The sequence below is a fragment of the Dermacentor silvarum genome, chromosome 3 (assembly GCF_013339745.2).
Source record: "Dermacentor silvarum isolate Dsil-2018 chromosome 3, BIME_Dsil_1.4, whole genome shotgun sequence".
In the NCBI taxonomy this organism is placed as follows: Eukaryota; Metazoa; Arthropoda; class Arachnida; order Ixodida; family Ixodidae; genus Dermacentor; species Dermacentor silvarum.
In genome coordinates, this window is record NC_051156.1 from 46,083,572 (window position 1) to 46,099,529 (window position 15,958).

A 15,958-nucleotide genomic window follows, 5' to 3' on the forward strand; every position below is an offset into this window, starting at 1 on the left:
ATTCAGACCGTAGAATCTTGAGGACCCTTGTTGCGTGCCCGACAGAAGGATTGATTATCCCGAAGTTCATGCGAAGGGAAGGCGGTAAGAACTTGCCCCGTATACAGAAGGAAAGTGTGCGAGCCTGGCATGTTGCGTCGGCAGCCAAGTGAGTGTCTTGGCTGTTTGAGTCTTGCCAAGTTTGAGTGTCCGGGCACTCACACGAGTGCCCGGACACTCAAACTAAAAGCAAGAAAATATCTATAGGATAACTCAAACGAGAGTACCCGGCCACTCAAACGAGAACATCCGGGCAAACAGTCAAAAGTTTAGTAAATGCAGTTTCTGAAAAAGAAGAATGTTCTTCAGTACTAGAAACACGTGATATATAAACCAATACGCTTGTCTTGATATCAATACGTATTGGTCCACTCTGCGAGAATGATACAGACCCATAAAATATTTATCTTCATTCTTGCTGCCTCAACTTAGCAGTCAAGGGAGCTTACTTTAAACTAGTCCTTATATTTAGGTGCGCAGTAAGAACGCCGGGAGATGAACATTGGTAGGAAGCACGCCGCTTTCATACCTCAGGTTGCACTTTGCAACGCGTTCGGCACACACGGTAAAAGTTTATTATCCAGGCACACGTCTTTCCTACGGGAGGAGTAACGTTCGATTCTGCGTATTTCCAATGAGAGCCGTACAATTCGTTTGTTATTTCAATCACAGAATGAGCAGCCGAATGTCTGCCAGATATATTGTGATGGAATCGTTGGTGATATGCGACGCGTTATATAATATACCACGTGTTTTTAATAACTAGAGCCATACCTTAAAAAATGAAGGGGTGCACTTAAAATGAGTCGGACGATGGGCACATTGCTTGTAGTGGTCTTTTGTTACGAAGACTATCCTTTATTGTTAGTTTGGCATGATAATTAGGTTTATTTATGCTAAAATAATTGCTTTTGTAGCGCATAAGTCGTACTTGGAAAAACTCTGCAGAGCGCTCAGAAACACCTAATAAAGTCGTTGCCGTAACGTTATTTTTGACGTGGGATTTTATACCGGGCTGTGAAGAATGCCTGCAAAATATTAAAACGAAATTTCATCTTTACGCTTGTGCCCTTTTCTATTGCAAGGTTATCAACCGTGTTTAAAAAAAAAGGCGGAATGCCACCCGAAAGGCGGCGAGCGTGTTTGTGCCCGTGTTCAGCGAACGGCCTATCGGTGAATGGCAGGACCATGACAACAAAGGTCCTGACGTACGCTGGCCGTCGTCCCCGATTGCTTCCTCTCGCAATAAGCCATGCGGGCATCGTTCGTTCGAAACACGTTTGAGCGCGCAAAAATGCAGTCGCGCAAGCACGTATATATTTTTTCCTTTCTTTTTACTACCTCGCTGTCTTTCTTAAGAGCGTTAGAAAAAATAGCCACATAAGGATTACGTATTCGAAACAAATTTACTATGTCTCTGAGCGGGCTATACCGTTTTTAATACTACCCATGGCATGAAACAAACATTTGAATTTTACAAAAGTAAGCATAAATCCTTAGGTGCCTAACCGCACTTGAATATATGCTATGGCTAATTCAACACGACTAAGAACAATATGTCGCTAGTCTCCTCGGTATGAAACGTACCATTCTATTTTTAAAGTTTGGTTTTAGTTATTTGAAACATCGGCAGTTAGCAATATAAATTGTGAAAACAAACAAAGTTGACATAGATAGGTATTTGAGAGGCGTTTTAGCACGACGCCGCAAAGCAAGTGTGGGTGGGGAAGGGGTCTTGAATTTTATAAGACGCTTAAGGGAACAAGTCCTGAACAGTGCGACGCTAAACATGCAATCCATGCTTATGCTCTGGTCAGTAGCAAACGAAACATTTTACGACGAACAAAACTATCAGAAAAAACAAACGAATTAGTGTTAAACGAAAGCTTATTGCGTAACCTGCCTTCTGTAACAAAAAGCATCAACACTAAAGAAGAAATGTTTACTCTTTATGCTTTATTTCGCGGAAATCGTGCGGCAAGGTTCTACGCCATGAGCCCGTTGTGAATCACGAGGTACGGATAGGTTTAATACAAAGGACTATCCTTCGGCGATGATGGTGTGCTAGCTTCACGTCCCAAGCAGCTCGTCTTAGTCATCCAAGAACTGTATGTCCGGCTCAGGACCAAGCTCCTCTTCCAAAGCGTTCTTGCTTGCCGGTTGAAGGCCCAGGGCTCTGATGAACTGCAGCACGTTCTCTTGCTGCTGTGAAAGCTGGTCGCAAGACCGCGCTAGCTTCGATGGACCATCTGTAGCTGCAGGAAAGAGGAGCGTGAAATAGTTTAAGCTAGTTGAAGCGTCTTTTATAAAAAACAAGCTTAATTAAAGCGACACGAATAATGAAAATGTTTAAAAATCACAGTTGTTTGAACAATGAAATATATTTTGCGCGCAATAATTAAGGCCGCAAATCACGCCAAGATGCGCCAGTCATGGTAATGTAATAAGAGTCCGACGCTGCTATTCTGAAATATATCTTTCGTTCAAGTTGACTCTGATATCACTGCTAGGACGTTCAGTTTTGCATATTTCTGTTTCTGCGGTGTTAATGAAAAACAAAGGCAGGCTCTTTCAATTTGAAAAATCTTTGTAATCTAGGGCGCACGAAAACTTGCGCTCCAGCTTAGAAACCAATGACGATTTCACGTAAAAATTACTAATTACTCTAAAATTACTAAAATTACTAAAAATTAAGTACAGTGATTAATTATTAACAGTGGTGCTGCAGAAGATGTACTTTGAAACTAAGTAAATCGGAACCTTTGATCGTTTAGACAACGAACCTTCCAGGGGCTCCGGTTTGTGTTTCTCACCGGTCCGTCGACCTCGCTCAGAAGGGCCTTCGACTGCGACACAGGCGCATGCGCCGTCACCGTTCGCTGCCTCTTCGGCGTCGTCCCCGTTTTCGTCGTTCTGCAGGACAGCGGTCAACTTCTGCACCAGGTTCTCCAAGAGCACAAGGCGAACCAAGTCCATGTCACGCTTGCCATTCCTGATTGCATGTATTTTCTCCAGGGCCGCGGCAAGAAGAAGCTTGGTGCGCATGACCGAGCCTGCAAGTGCTGCACGGATCTGCGGACCCTACGAAAAGACAGTGCATGCGCTCTTTCCCCTCACGCTCTCTTAAATGTAGTCAGTCACGGTAGGTTTCCCCCCAGAACAGTTCTAATAATTGCCAACGATTGCTCTGCCGCCACACTTTTATCGCGCCGATTCAGGCTGCGTGACCACAGTTTTATCAGCTGTTTTGGCAACGCTCGACGTTCATTCGCTCGAATGCGGGGCAAAGCTTTCCCTGCGAGGCTATGTGGCACTTGCATGTAGTTTTTTACTACGATGGTTGACTTTCTTCTCAGTCGCGGTAAGACGCCGACTAAGCTAAACAAAGTTACACCATCTTCCCGTAGGGAAACCCAGAGTAGTATGCGAAGCAGCCATGGGGTCGACTCAAGTTCCCATTAGTTTTCAGATGGGCCTGTCGCCACTGCCGTTTCGTGGCAGCGGCTCGAGCCCTTCTCCGCGGCGTGGTCCAGGGCGCTGACACTGGCGTTGACGCTGGCGCTGTCCGTGGCGCTCATCGCGGCGTTGCGGGAGGAGAATGAGAGGACGAAGTGAACGATGATGAGTGGGCGAAGCACCTGGGGATCATTCGGGCAAAACGCCGGAAGCGTTCTCCGGAAGCCGGAAACTGGCTTCCGGAACCGGAACTGGAAGTGGAACCGGAAGTGGAACCGGTACCGGAAGCGGAAACGGAAGTGGACGCCGCACGGCGGAGGGAGGGAGGGAGTGAAATAGTTCCGAGCATAAGATGCTTCGCATCTAAGAATACACGCAGCGCGGTTACGAGTGTGTAACGCGAATGTTTAAGCGTCAGCTGCGGCGCGGGCTAGGCGTTTTCGCCCCTGAGGCTCTATTCTGGACATTCAGACATTTTCTGCGAGGCGTGAACCCGACGCGACGCTTATACCCGTGCCACACGGGTGAGGTAAAGTGCACTTCGAGCGAGTGCACTACGCGGCTAGTGTCATTCGCAGGCTGCCACACGGGAAGGCTTACACCCGTGCCACACGTGCAAAGTAAAGTGCACTTTGAGCGAGTGCACTTCAGCGCGCTGAGTGTCACTTTGGCGGTGCGCTGCTACACGAGAAAGAAAAGTGTTCTTTCAATTGATGGCCATGGCAACCGGGAGTCAGACGGGAAGCATATATTTATTAATATAAAAATGTGTGCACGAAAACAGTTTATGATTGTTAGAAACAACATTTACAATCCACCTGTATATGCGCCGGCAACGACGGAAACTTGACCAGCAACAGTCAAAACGACTCGATCCGCCAAACAACTGCGCAGTCATTACCCGGCGTGGTCGCGAACAGCCCGAGAGCGAGAGTAGTTTTTTGCTGTTCTTATTGTTTTCTTGCGGTGTGGCACATTTTATTATCTTGTAATTTTAGCAATTTAAAACAATGTTATTAAAATTACTCCCGACTCTTCTTCAATATCACTTCATGTATCTTCCAGTATCTTCTAAGCATTGCTAACGAGGCTACACACTTCGCCGCCGCGAAGTGAGTTCGCCGAACACACTCGCCGGCGAGTGCGCTCTGCAGTGAGTGTCACTAAGCGTTCCAGTGTGGCAGCCCGCGAATGACACTAGCCGCGAAGTGCACTCGCTCAAAGTGCACTTTACTTTGCCCGTGTGGCACGGGTATCGGTGACACTTCAGAGCGCACTCGCCGGCGAGTGTGTTCGGGGAACTCACTTCGCGGCGGCGAAGTGTGTAGCCTCGTTAGCAATGAGTAAAAATAAATAAAGTATTATTGAAAGCAGAGTTTTAATAACATTGTTTTAAATTGCTAACGCTACAAGATAATAAAATGTGCCGCACCAAAAAACAACAAGAACAGCAAAAAACTACTCTCGCTCTCGGGCTGTTCACGACCACGCCGGGCAATGGCTGCGCAGTTTGGCGGATCGAGTCGTTTTGACTGTTGCTGGTCAAGTTGCCGTCGTTTCCGGTGCTTGTAAAGGTGGATTGTATATGTTGTTTCTAACAATTTTAAACTGTTTTCGGGCACATATATTTATAATACTAAATATATGCTTTCCTATCTGACTCCCGATTGCCATGACCATCAATTTGAAAGCACACTTTTCTTTCTCGCGTAGCAGCGCGCCGCCAAAGTGACACTCAGCGCGCTGAAGTGCACTGGCTCAAAGTGCACTTTACTTTGCCCGTGTGGCACGGGTATTACAAAATGGCGCGGATGGTACCGATTTGCTTCCGTAACGTGGCGCAAATCTGACGTTTCGACTAAGAAAGTGTAATGTAGGCATTGAACCAAGCGTTCTTGATAAAGCAATACAGTTTTCCTCCCCAGTAAAAATAAATCTGGTAGCTCAAAGCGTACGATTATTCCATCAAAATCATTTCTCTCTTCCGTCGTCTGCATGCGCACAAGCTGTCGTCTGCTTCATTAGCTAGGATGCGTGTCCTCGAGAAATGGAATGAGTCATCGTAGATTGGAGCCCAGGCGCGTGTTTTCTACCTTGAGACAACATACGCGACCTACCAGTGATGATGAGCACACGCTTATAAGCCGCGTGATCGCTATCTCGTGAAACGCAAGTGACTCAGCCAGGCCTCAGGAACTCCCCTGGTTTTTTTGTTTTCGCGAAGTGGAGCGTCATATATGAAATGGATGTGTAACCAAAAACGCTTCTCTCTCTCTTTTTTTCTCGTCGACCCTCTCTCAACTTTGTCGCTTCTCTCTCTCCTTCAACTGTCAGCGCCGCTTGCCCGCGCTCGCCGTCGGTATTCTAGCCACCGCACCGTCGGCCATGCTGATAACGGCCATAGGCACCGTGCATTGCAGTTTGCGCGCGATCTATGCGCCAATACAAGTGCAGCTTTGGGACGGCCAGTGTCAAAACCAGTAAAACTGGAGAGACGCTGTATACATTCGCCGTGATACTTTCGATCGCTTATCACGAAAGAAGACTGTCCGAGTTGTGAAAATACCAGAGTGCGCATGCTCTGCATATGATAGCACGTGTTCGCAATCGATATGAGCTTGATATCGTCAAAGCGCAGGGCATACCTATCAAATGAGCGACGATAAGGAAGCCGTTGTCGTTCGGAATGGCGTATCAATTCCATCGCCTCTCTAGCAGCCGGCGTCGGCAATACTGGGGCGAAACATGAAATGTCGTAGCGCCATCTGAACAGTGAGTGAATTTTTTTTCTGGCATTATGCGATCAGTTACACGGTTTTCGACTTCCTCGATAGCAGTGTGGTACCCTACCGTTGCACTTTTGTCGATTTTTTCCCGCAATGTCTCGCAGCAGTCGCCGTTCGTGTGTTGTTCATGCAGCACGAACACATCAAGACGAAGTGAGCCATGGGACGTGAAATTCTACAGCATCCCAAAAGAGAACAGGTGAGCACTGTGCAGTTTGCATCCCAGTTTTTATTTGATAGTAATTGTGCGCCGTCTTACATGGCTGTCCGGCGGTGAGGCAGCAGCTAGCTGATTTGAGAACACCACAACGATGCAGTAAATCGTTATGCCAACAAACAGCGAACATAAAGCTCCTGATAAATTCGCAAGGAATTTATCGATACTTATTTCTAGCTAATTAGTCCCCATCGTTTAAAAAAACATTTGTCGCAGTTTCAACCGAAAGGCGAAGCTTACGTCAATTGCGATAGCAAATTAGTAGAGAGCTGTACGGAGTAAGGATAGTAGTTTAATCAGCTGTATTAACTTGGACATGCATCAGCACCAGCAACGCGCAGAACTGTTGTCGATGCCGTCGGCGTTTTGCCCGCGTTCGCACCGAACGGACGCGGCGTTGGTGACTGTTGCCGGTGCCTCTGGGGGCAGCTCGTTGGTTTGTCTTCGGCGAGATTAGAATGGTAGTAGTAGTAAGTGGTTCGTGGGAAAGGGGAAAGGTTGGCGCTATCTTCTGCAGCCCTTGAGGGAGCATGGCTCAGCGCCAACAGAATGGGACACTCGTCGAGCAACGTCGGAAGTCTTTACCACCTTCTCGCCTCGCAACGTTTTATTGCGATAGCAATTATATGGACACTCCGAAGTGGATTTCTGCCGTCGTCGTCGCCGTCACCGTGAGGTTCCGTATGACTTCAACGGCGATGAAATCGTCGCCGCGCTCCGGACGCTGTATGTGCGAGTGAAAGGGCGCGAGTGACGCGCGCTTTCACTGGAAGCGGGAAGGCCTCACGGCCTCCCACCCCACCCCGGGCCTGACCGGCCTGGCACAACACCCCTGCAGACTCTGCAGCACACCAAGGCCTTCCATCTCGGCCTGATACGTGCCGCCTATGCCTGCCGGTTTTGCTTCGCCCAGCCATGGCGACTCCACTCTATCCCTTCTTTCGCTCCCACTTACCCCTCCCCGTTGGCGCTGAGCCGTGCTCCCTGAAGGGCTGCAGAATTAAGCGTCTATTTCCTCCTTTACAATTGCTATATATATATAGAGAGCAAACGCGACTTCTTCCATTGCGTGAAAGGCCGTGGGGGAACGGGAGGGAGGGAGGGGAGGCGACTTTAGCTGTGGCACCAAATGCCTATTTATATAAAAAAAGTTGTCGCAGTTTCACCTGAAAGGCGAAGCATCTATTGCGATAGCAAATTTGTAGAGAGCTATACGGAGTAATGATATTAGCTTTATCAGCTGTATAAACTTGGACATGCAGCAGCACCGGCAACACGCAGAACTGTTGTCGACGCCGTCGGCGTTTTGCCCGCGTTCGCTCAAAATGCGTGCGGCGTTGGTGACTGTTGCCGGAGCCTCTGATACAAATAGGCACTTGGTGCCGCAGCTAAACGTCGCCTCCCTTCCCTCCCCCTCCCCCGCGGTCTCTCGCGCGTCGGAAGAAGGCGCGTTTGCTCTACATATATGGTGACTGTAAAGGAGGAAAGAGACGCCTACTTCTGCAGCCCATAAGCGAGCACGGCGCAGAAAGCGCGTTTGTTCTCCGCCGTGCGTTCACTCCCCGTGATGATGATGATAAGTGGTTCTTGAGGGAAAGGGAAAGGTTGGCGCTATCTTCTGCTCCCCGTGAAAGCACGCGCCCCTCGCGCCCTTTCACTCGCACATACAGCGTTCGGCGCGACGATTTCATCTCCACTGACGTCATACGGAACCTCACGGCGACGGCGACGGCAGAAATCTGCTTTTGAGTGTCCATATAATTGCTATCGCAATAAAACGTTGCGAGGCGAGAAGGTGGGTAAGATTTCCGACGCTGCTCGACGAGTGTCTCATTCTGATCTCGTCGAACACTTTCGAGCCGCCCTCAGAGGCACCGGTAACAGTCACCAACGCCGCGCGCTTTCGGTGCGAACGCGGGCAAAACGGCGACTTCGTCGACAACAGCTCTGCGCGTTGCTGGTGCTGCTGCATGTCCAAGTTTACACAGGTGATAAAACTACTATCCTTAGTACGTATAGCTCTCTGCTAATTTGCTATCGCAATTGATGCTTCGCCTTTCGGGTGAAACTGCGAAATATTTTATATGAATACGCATTTGGTGCCGTAGCTAAACGTCACCTCCCCTACCTCCCTCCCGTCCTCCCACGCCCTTTCGCGCGACGGAAGAAGTTGCGTTTGATCTCTATATGTAGTGATTGTAAAGGAGGAAATAGACGCTCAATTCTGCAACCCTTCAGGGAGCACAGCGCAGACCGCGCGTTTGTTCTCAGACGTGCGTTCGCTCACCTGAAAGCGCGCGTCCCTCGCGCCCTTTCACTCGCATGTACAGCGTCCGGAGCGCGGCGACGACGACGGCAGAAATCCGCTTTGGAGTGTACATATAATTGCTATCGCAATAAAATGAGTTTCTGAGTATTAAAGTTGATATATCACAACTAATACTCTGCAGTGACGCGAAACGAGCTGTTTTGCATGTTACAACTGCGATCTTGTAATTTATGATCTTCACTGCTCTTCAGGACGGAAGCGTTTTTAAACTACGCTGGAAGGACGGAACTAATGGGTTTGGCCAGAGATAAGGTCAACAACCGCAGCATATGCTTGGCGCAATTGAGGAGGTGAATTTCATGGACCGAGCGAGAAGCAGGCTCGTGTGGTCAGCCCTTCCATCCGTGAAGGCGCAGATTACCTTGCGGGGTCAGAAAGTAAGTAAAACGACCACATTAAAACTAGCTTACATATGGTATCTTCGACTGGTCGCATCCATCCCCCGAAGCAGAGTGATGCAGATCCGGCGCTCCCCGAACTCAGAGGTAGAGGACAAGCGCGCAAGCCGAACGTGTGACTCGCTCTCGGAGGAGGAAATGGCAGATGCGAAACCACCTGACTACTGCTATCGTCTGGTGTTTCGCCTATCCAAAGATAAACCGGCGGATGCGCCGGTGGGACGACCGTTCGTTGGGACGCCAGCATGCTGTGGCCTAGGTTGCCTAGGCTACGGTGTACCGTCGCCAAGAACGGCGACTCTGTGCTGTGGTGACGTTGCTGGAAACGCTCATCTCGGCGACTGCTCCGACGACAGGGCTCGGAGCGTCTCAGAGCGCTCGACGCGGGAGGAGAGCGATCGAAATGAACCAGCCGAACGCAAGGCGCGCACCCTCTTTCAACCAGCCGAAGACAACGCCGCTCGCGAGAGCGCTCTAGAGCGCTCCGAGGCGACCAGTCGAAGATACCATTAGACTGATCGTTTCAAATATTTGTGTGCAATATGTGAGCTTGTATGCAACTTGTTTTCTGCTGCGTTCAGTGTGATTGTTAGAAAAATAATGCTTACTTGATTATTCATTCTTTAGGTACTTTGCATGTCTTCATTCTTTTTTTTTCATTGCCAGGGAATGTTAGCTCTTAGGCAATCGTTATGTCTCGCACGACGTCCAGCCCTGTGCGACGACTCAGTGCATATATGAAAAGTTATTCTGCGCATTGGCCATTACTGCAATTACTATAAATATTGTTTTACATGTGCGTACATGAAACACCATCTGCGTTTTCTTCCATTCTATAGTGTGTTGCATTGTCTGCCCCAATTATGGTTTTCGCAAATGAACACAATAAAGTGAGTCCAAAGAACTGTTCTGTTGTAAGGGAAATTATTTTTTAATATAATGGCTAATTACATTGGGAGAACAGGAGCAGGGCGCCGCGCAGTGCGGAGTCGGGTGGCAGCGCAGTGAGAGCAGGGACACTCGACCCGCCACTGGAATACGGCGTGCATTCGGAGAGCAGGTGGGAGGGGGACGTGTGAGGAGAAATGTACCGTGTGACTAAAGCAATCAACGTTCCACCATTCTCTGCAGGAGGGCGGCAAAACACGCGCGATCGTGTTCTGATTTGTCGAGCGTAACGCTGTCACCGTTTACGGCCACGTACTACATACTTTTGTGCAGCGCCGACGCATCCCACAACGTTTCCGCCTGCGAAGACAATCTGAAACTGCAATTTGAATCTGAGCATCTGTCAGGAATGACAGCAGCTTTCGCTGCTGTCACCGTCGAGCATTTCAAGCACTTCAGCAAGGCGAAGACGCTTTGCTGCCGCTGTCCCCCGTGCATCCGACGAGAAGCGAGGCGGACTCGAAATCCGAGGATCTGTCGCTCAATCGCTGCGAAGCTCGCTCGTATCACCGACGTCAAAATTACTGGGGTCAAAACACCAGCTGCGCTTGGCTGCCGCCATAGCCGCCGCGTGCGCCAGCTCAAGCAAAATTAGAGTGTACTACAGAATGGTCGAGTGCGCCGAACGGCGCTCTCCCGCTGAGGCGCCGCGTGTGGAAAAATTGTGCGAGGGCGCTGCGAGTGAACTGGATTGGGGCGGAGTCGCGCTCCGCGGCATATTCAACGTACTTTCGCTCTGGGCGCCGAGGCCGATTGCGCATAGTACGCTCTTAAAATAGTGCTTTATTTCAACAGCAAAATTACGTTTACACCATTTTGCCAAATATATATATATTTGAGGCATGGATTATACAACGCGACGTCTTCAATTTTGCTGTCGTTGTCAAGCGCGTCGTCTGCTAGCGAGCGCGCGTGCGCTACGCGGACGCTGTCGGACGCCCAGTTTTTCTCGCCGAGCGTTTTTGCAGTGCATTTCTTTTATATTTTAGTTGCTTTGGTGCACCCATGACTTTTGACGGCCGGTACCAAATGTAGCTTTAGCTAGGTGAACTGATGTTTTTACCACTGTCTTCTAAAAGTAACTGGTATCACTGCAACAAGAAGCTACGTAAGAAAATGTTATTGATATCGTTTCATTTTACGCGCGCTTCTCTTTGGTGGATATTGATCAGGCACAATGATCGCAGAAAACAGTGTTACAGTGAGACAAACTAGGTTTATTACCGGCGTGGCGCAAAGAATGACCAATGTACGTCTCGGTAATGAAATGAAATGGTACATAGACATATATTCACGATATATGTAAGGGAAAAAATAACAAATAAGCTAAATGCAGTAATTGAAAAAGTGAGAACTCCCGACCGTAATAAGCGTATGGGTGTGCAGTAACACACTTATTAGTAAATACTGCACATAAAACTCTCAATTGTAGAAATAATACTCATAGCAGGCAAAATCAGCGTATATATATATATATATATATATATATATATATATATATATATATATATATATATATATATATATATATGCAAGTATTGTTGATATACTGCACTATGCCGAATAGTCGTTTCCGTTCGAATGCAACGCACAACACCACTGTTGAAGTCTGAAGGGTGATGGACCGATGCCAATGAGGACTGTTATTCCGAATGATTGTGCTGCCGGAGAGTCGTGGCTGCTGCGCAGAGGTACAGTTCCTGAGAGCATTAACGCGCGGGTGTTAATAAGTCCTGCTTAAGAAGTTCCTAGCTGTCATTCAATATAAGCGCCCCGTTTGGGGCAGCTTGTAACTCTTCTAGCTTGATTCAGACAAGGAAAACTTTTTTGACAGTCTCACCATGTTTGCAACCCATTAAAACTGGGTGCCCAATGTGGTACCACACTTATCTTCTTCAACGAACGCAACACGCATGCTTTTGCTTAATTGCTTCATTATGGTCGTTATGATAGCGGACCGGATAATTGAAAACAGCCGTATATAATATACAAGCGGCTGAGTTGAGCGGTCATACATTTGGGAATGACATTACATTTATGTATGAAATATAGAATAAGTGTAACATGTTTTTCTCGGAAATCAGACTCGAGAATAATTTATTTTGTTTACACCCATAGCAAAAAGCAGAACAACGCAGCCACCTACTCTTTTCTTTATTTGAACAAACTCTGGAATTTTACGTTGCAAAACCACGGTATGATTATGAGGCACACGGTTTAGTTTTCACCACCTGGGGTTCTTTAACGTGCACCTAAATAGAAGTACACGAGTGCTTTTCCATTTCGTTCCCATCGAATTCCGCGACCTGGATTGGAACCGCGAGCTCCAGTTTAGCAGCGCGACGCGGTATCCACTATATAGCCACTAATTAGGCTACCGCGCCGGCCTTCTTTCTTTCGTTCTTTCTTTCTTTTTTTTGTGAAGTATTCACCGGAAAAAAATTTCCACGTACGCCTTACGGACAAAGATTAGCATATAGGATAGCTAAACTGTTTTCGGCGCTCGAGGTGCGACCACAATAAATTACTCCGTACCAATAACTTCGCATTCTGTTTCGCGAGGCCAAGCTGCTACGAACAGCTTTTTTACCCACTTTACCCCCGCAAGGCTGTATTTACTTTTTTGTGGAAATAAAGCATACATATTGCAGGAAGGCGGAAACTTGAATGGAATGTTGCGCTGCAGTTTACTCTTTTATTGCGATAGCAATTATATGGACACTTCAACCGGATTTGTGCCATCGGCGTCGCCGTCGCCGTTAGGTTTCGTATAGATTCCAAGGGCGATAAAATCGTCGCCGCGCGCCGTCGCGAGCGAAAGCGCGCAGGGACGCGCGCTATCACGGAGGGCGAACGCACGGCGGAAAGCAAACCCGACCATCGCGCGAAAGGCCATGGGAGTATGGGAGGGAGGGAGGCGGAGCGGCGCTGTGCTCCGGCACCAAAGGCGTATCTTGCCACTCAATATCTCACGCGAAAGCAAGAAACGGGAAGAGGGGGGGGGGAGGGGGGGCAGGTTTTCCTGTGCCAACAACTTCTCCGCTGCCCTTTGCCCAGCGGTGCCGGTCGCCCGCACCGTCTCTTATCTCCACACGGCTCTGACCATTGTATGCGCTGTGCATTCGCCGCTCAGTTTCCGTTGAAGCGATAGACCGCGCGAACCTGCGCTTGCTGCCAGCATTTTGACAGTTGTTGGCTGCGCTCATTCAGTGTGATCTATTCATGTTTGTTTGTGCGCGATGACACCACGATTGTTAATTCAGTTAGTAAGCCAATGTGTCCAAGTTTATGCTGCCGATAAAACTACTATCCCTACTCCGAAAAGCTCTCTACTAATTTGCTATCGCAATCGATGCTTCGCCTTTCGGGCGAAACTTCGACATTTTTTTATCTATAACAAAGCTTCCCGTAAATCTGAGTACGAGGCGCTGGATGGGGCAGATATGTTTTACTTGTTTGAAACGGCAAGCAGGAAGGTTACATATGTTTCTCCGTGTGCGTTTCGCAAGACCTACTGATGGAAAACTATATGCGCAACCATACCCACGAGAGATACATGCTGCTTGAAGAACGAGAAAAATATTTGTTCTCCAAAGGCAACCATACAATAACATAGTAGAATGAAAGCCGACACTGCGGCCGCAAGGTACGCGCAATCACCGAGCGGCATTAAAAATAAAATTAAATTTAAAAAAGCATGAAAGGAATAAAAAAATTTAATAAAATGAAAAAGTAAGAAATTAATTTATTCTTAAGGCAAAACTACATGATGATGATAATGATGCGTGTGGTGTTTTATGGCGTAAGGGCCAGTTATGGCCAAAGAGCGCCATGCCAGTGTTTGTGAGTGTGCAGTGGAGCGATGAATTCTGAGTAGATAAAGCGTGGCTGTAAAAGGGCCTAAAAATAATCGCTGTAAAGTGCGTAAAATATACATGTACTTAAATCATGGCAATGACTAATGAGGTGTACTATGAAATGAAGAATGCATGGAGAAAGAATGACACGATATTTAATATATTTAATATGCAGTAATTGGCAAGAAGCACTACTGCCTAAACAGAGCCATTGAACAACAAGGGCCTGGAGGCATGTGCTATAAAAACTACTATCACACGGTGTCCTCTGGAAAGAGGATGCGCTATGAACTTATTGGGCTAATTACGTGTAGGACCACATCGTTCAAGAACTCGACGATTGCTTTGGCGTTAAAAAGCGGTTCTTCACCAAGAAACATGATGGGATGAAGAGGGACATGATACCGGTACGCTTGAGGGAAATATTTATTTCTCTACGTTTCTGCTTCCCGACACTCCACGAGGACATGGAGGACGGTCAACCTCTCACCACATCTACCACAGTTTGGTGGTTCATCACCAGTAAGCAAAAAATTGTGGGTGTCATATGTATGTCCTATTCTTAGACGACAGAACAGGACATGAGTTCGTCGTGTTTTAGTTACGGGGGCCAGAAACCTAACTGTGGTTTTATCAAGTGTAGCTTATTATTTCTTTCCGCATCCCACAAGCGTTGCCAGTGGCTTGGCAGTTTCTTTCGCAGGAAAGGCTTCAAGTCTGTTGCAGGAACAGCACCTTTAGGGAGATGTAACGCCTGAGATGTAACTGATGTGGCCATTTGGTCTGCTCGAACATTGCCCTCGATGCCTCTATGGCCAGGCAACCAGCATATATTCACATGCTGGTTAGATATATACGCTTTGCATAGAGTGGAATGCAGCTCAACGAGTAAGGAATTTCTGCGTTTACAGAGTGACTTCAAGGCTTTCACGACACTTTGGGAGTCTGTATATATGATAGTCTATTGACGTGTTGATTTCGTTATATGCTTTACAGCTGAAAAAAGTGCATAGGCCTCAGCCGTAAAGATACTTGTTTCCGGGTGGAGTACAACGGATTCCGAGAAGGATGGGCCGACGGCTGCCTAAGAAACCCTGGCATGTGGCTTAGAAGCGTCTGTGTAAAACTCTGCGCACGAGTACTTGGACTGAAGTTCTAGGAAATGCATTTTAATGTGTGTCTCTGGCGCGTTTTTCGTGACTTCTATACATGATGTGTCACAATCTATTAGCTGCCACTGCCACGGAGGTAACAGTTCCGCTGGAGCCATAGGGCACTGTTCAAGAATTGGAACACCCATTTCCTCACTAAGGAAATGGGTGTTCCGGACTGCTCTCGGCACAACGAAACTGCTCTTGTTCTACCACTGGATGTCGGCGCTGCCACTCCTGTTCGACCAATGAAACACGCCGCCTCTGTAAAGAGCACTTTCAGCGTGCTTTTGAGTGCTCCTGTTCTCCCAATGGAATTCGCCATAATTTGGGCACTTGCGTGCTTGATCGCAATAATGAACGAGACTGCGTGTATGAAAACGCAGAAAGAACGCACTGCACACAAGCACGAATGCACGGTGTAAGGCCAGGCACGGCCGGACAGGGGAGGAGCGCGCGCCCCAGTCGGGTGGTGCGTATGGTAACGCCCGCGATAAGAAAAAAAAAAGAAAAAAAGGACGGTCGTGCCACGGACAGGTAAAGAAATAAAAAAAAACACTGCGCGAGGTATGCGGTGAGGGAGAGGAAAGTCACGAGGGGAAGGCGAGGCGAGCGGAGCGAATGCCTCTTAAAACTTGAAGGCCGGCGTTAAAAATTTTACGTCACTTCCTGCCGGCAATCGCCGCGTCCCCACGCCTCCTTGGAAGTAGAGCGGGTAGTGCTTTGTCGCCGGCGGCGATGTAAGCATAGCTGTCGCGGTCAACCCAATTGTTTGCC

At 48.0% G+C, this 15,958-nt stretch overlaps 1 protein-coding gene across 1 annotated transcript; it reads right to left on the reverse strand.

Moving 5' to 3' along the window:
* Positions 1-1,813: 1,813 nt before the first annotated feature.
* On the reverse strand, positions 1,814-3,131 carry LOC119443806 (uncharacterized). The gene is made up of 2 exons (XM_037708469.2): positions 2,823-3,131; positions 1,814-2,294 (listed from the first exon to the last, which is right to left on the reverse strand). Exons 1-2 carry the CDS (start codon positions 3,082-3,084, stop codon positions 2,131-2,133), a joined length of 426 nt encoding a protein of 141 aa, XP_037564397.1. The 5' UTR covers positions 3,085-3,131; the 3' UTR covers positions 1,814-2,130.
* Between the last annotated feature and the right edge of the window lie 12,827 nt (positions 3,132-15,958).

Bases quoted from the DNA above. Each gene is read 5' to 3' on its own strand.
- LOC119443806 (XM_037708469.2), bottom strand. From the start codon at position 3,084: ATGCGCACCAAGCTTCTTCTTGCCGCGGCCCTGGAGAAAATACATGCA. The intron at 2,295-2,822 runs GTTCGTTGTCTA...TCTTTCCTGCAG, and splicing joins CAAACCGGAGCCCCTGGAAG to CTACAGATGGTCCATCGAAG.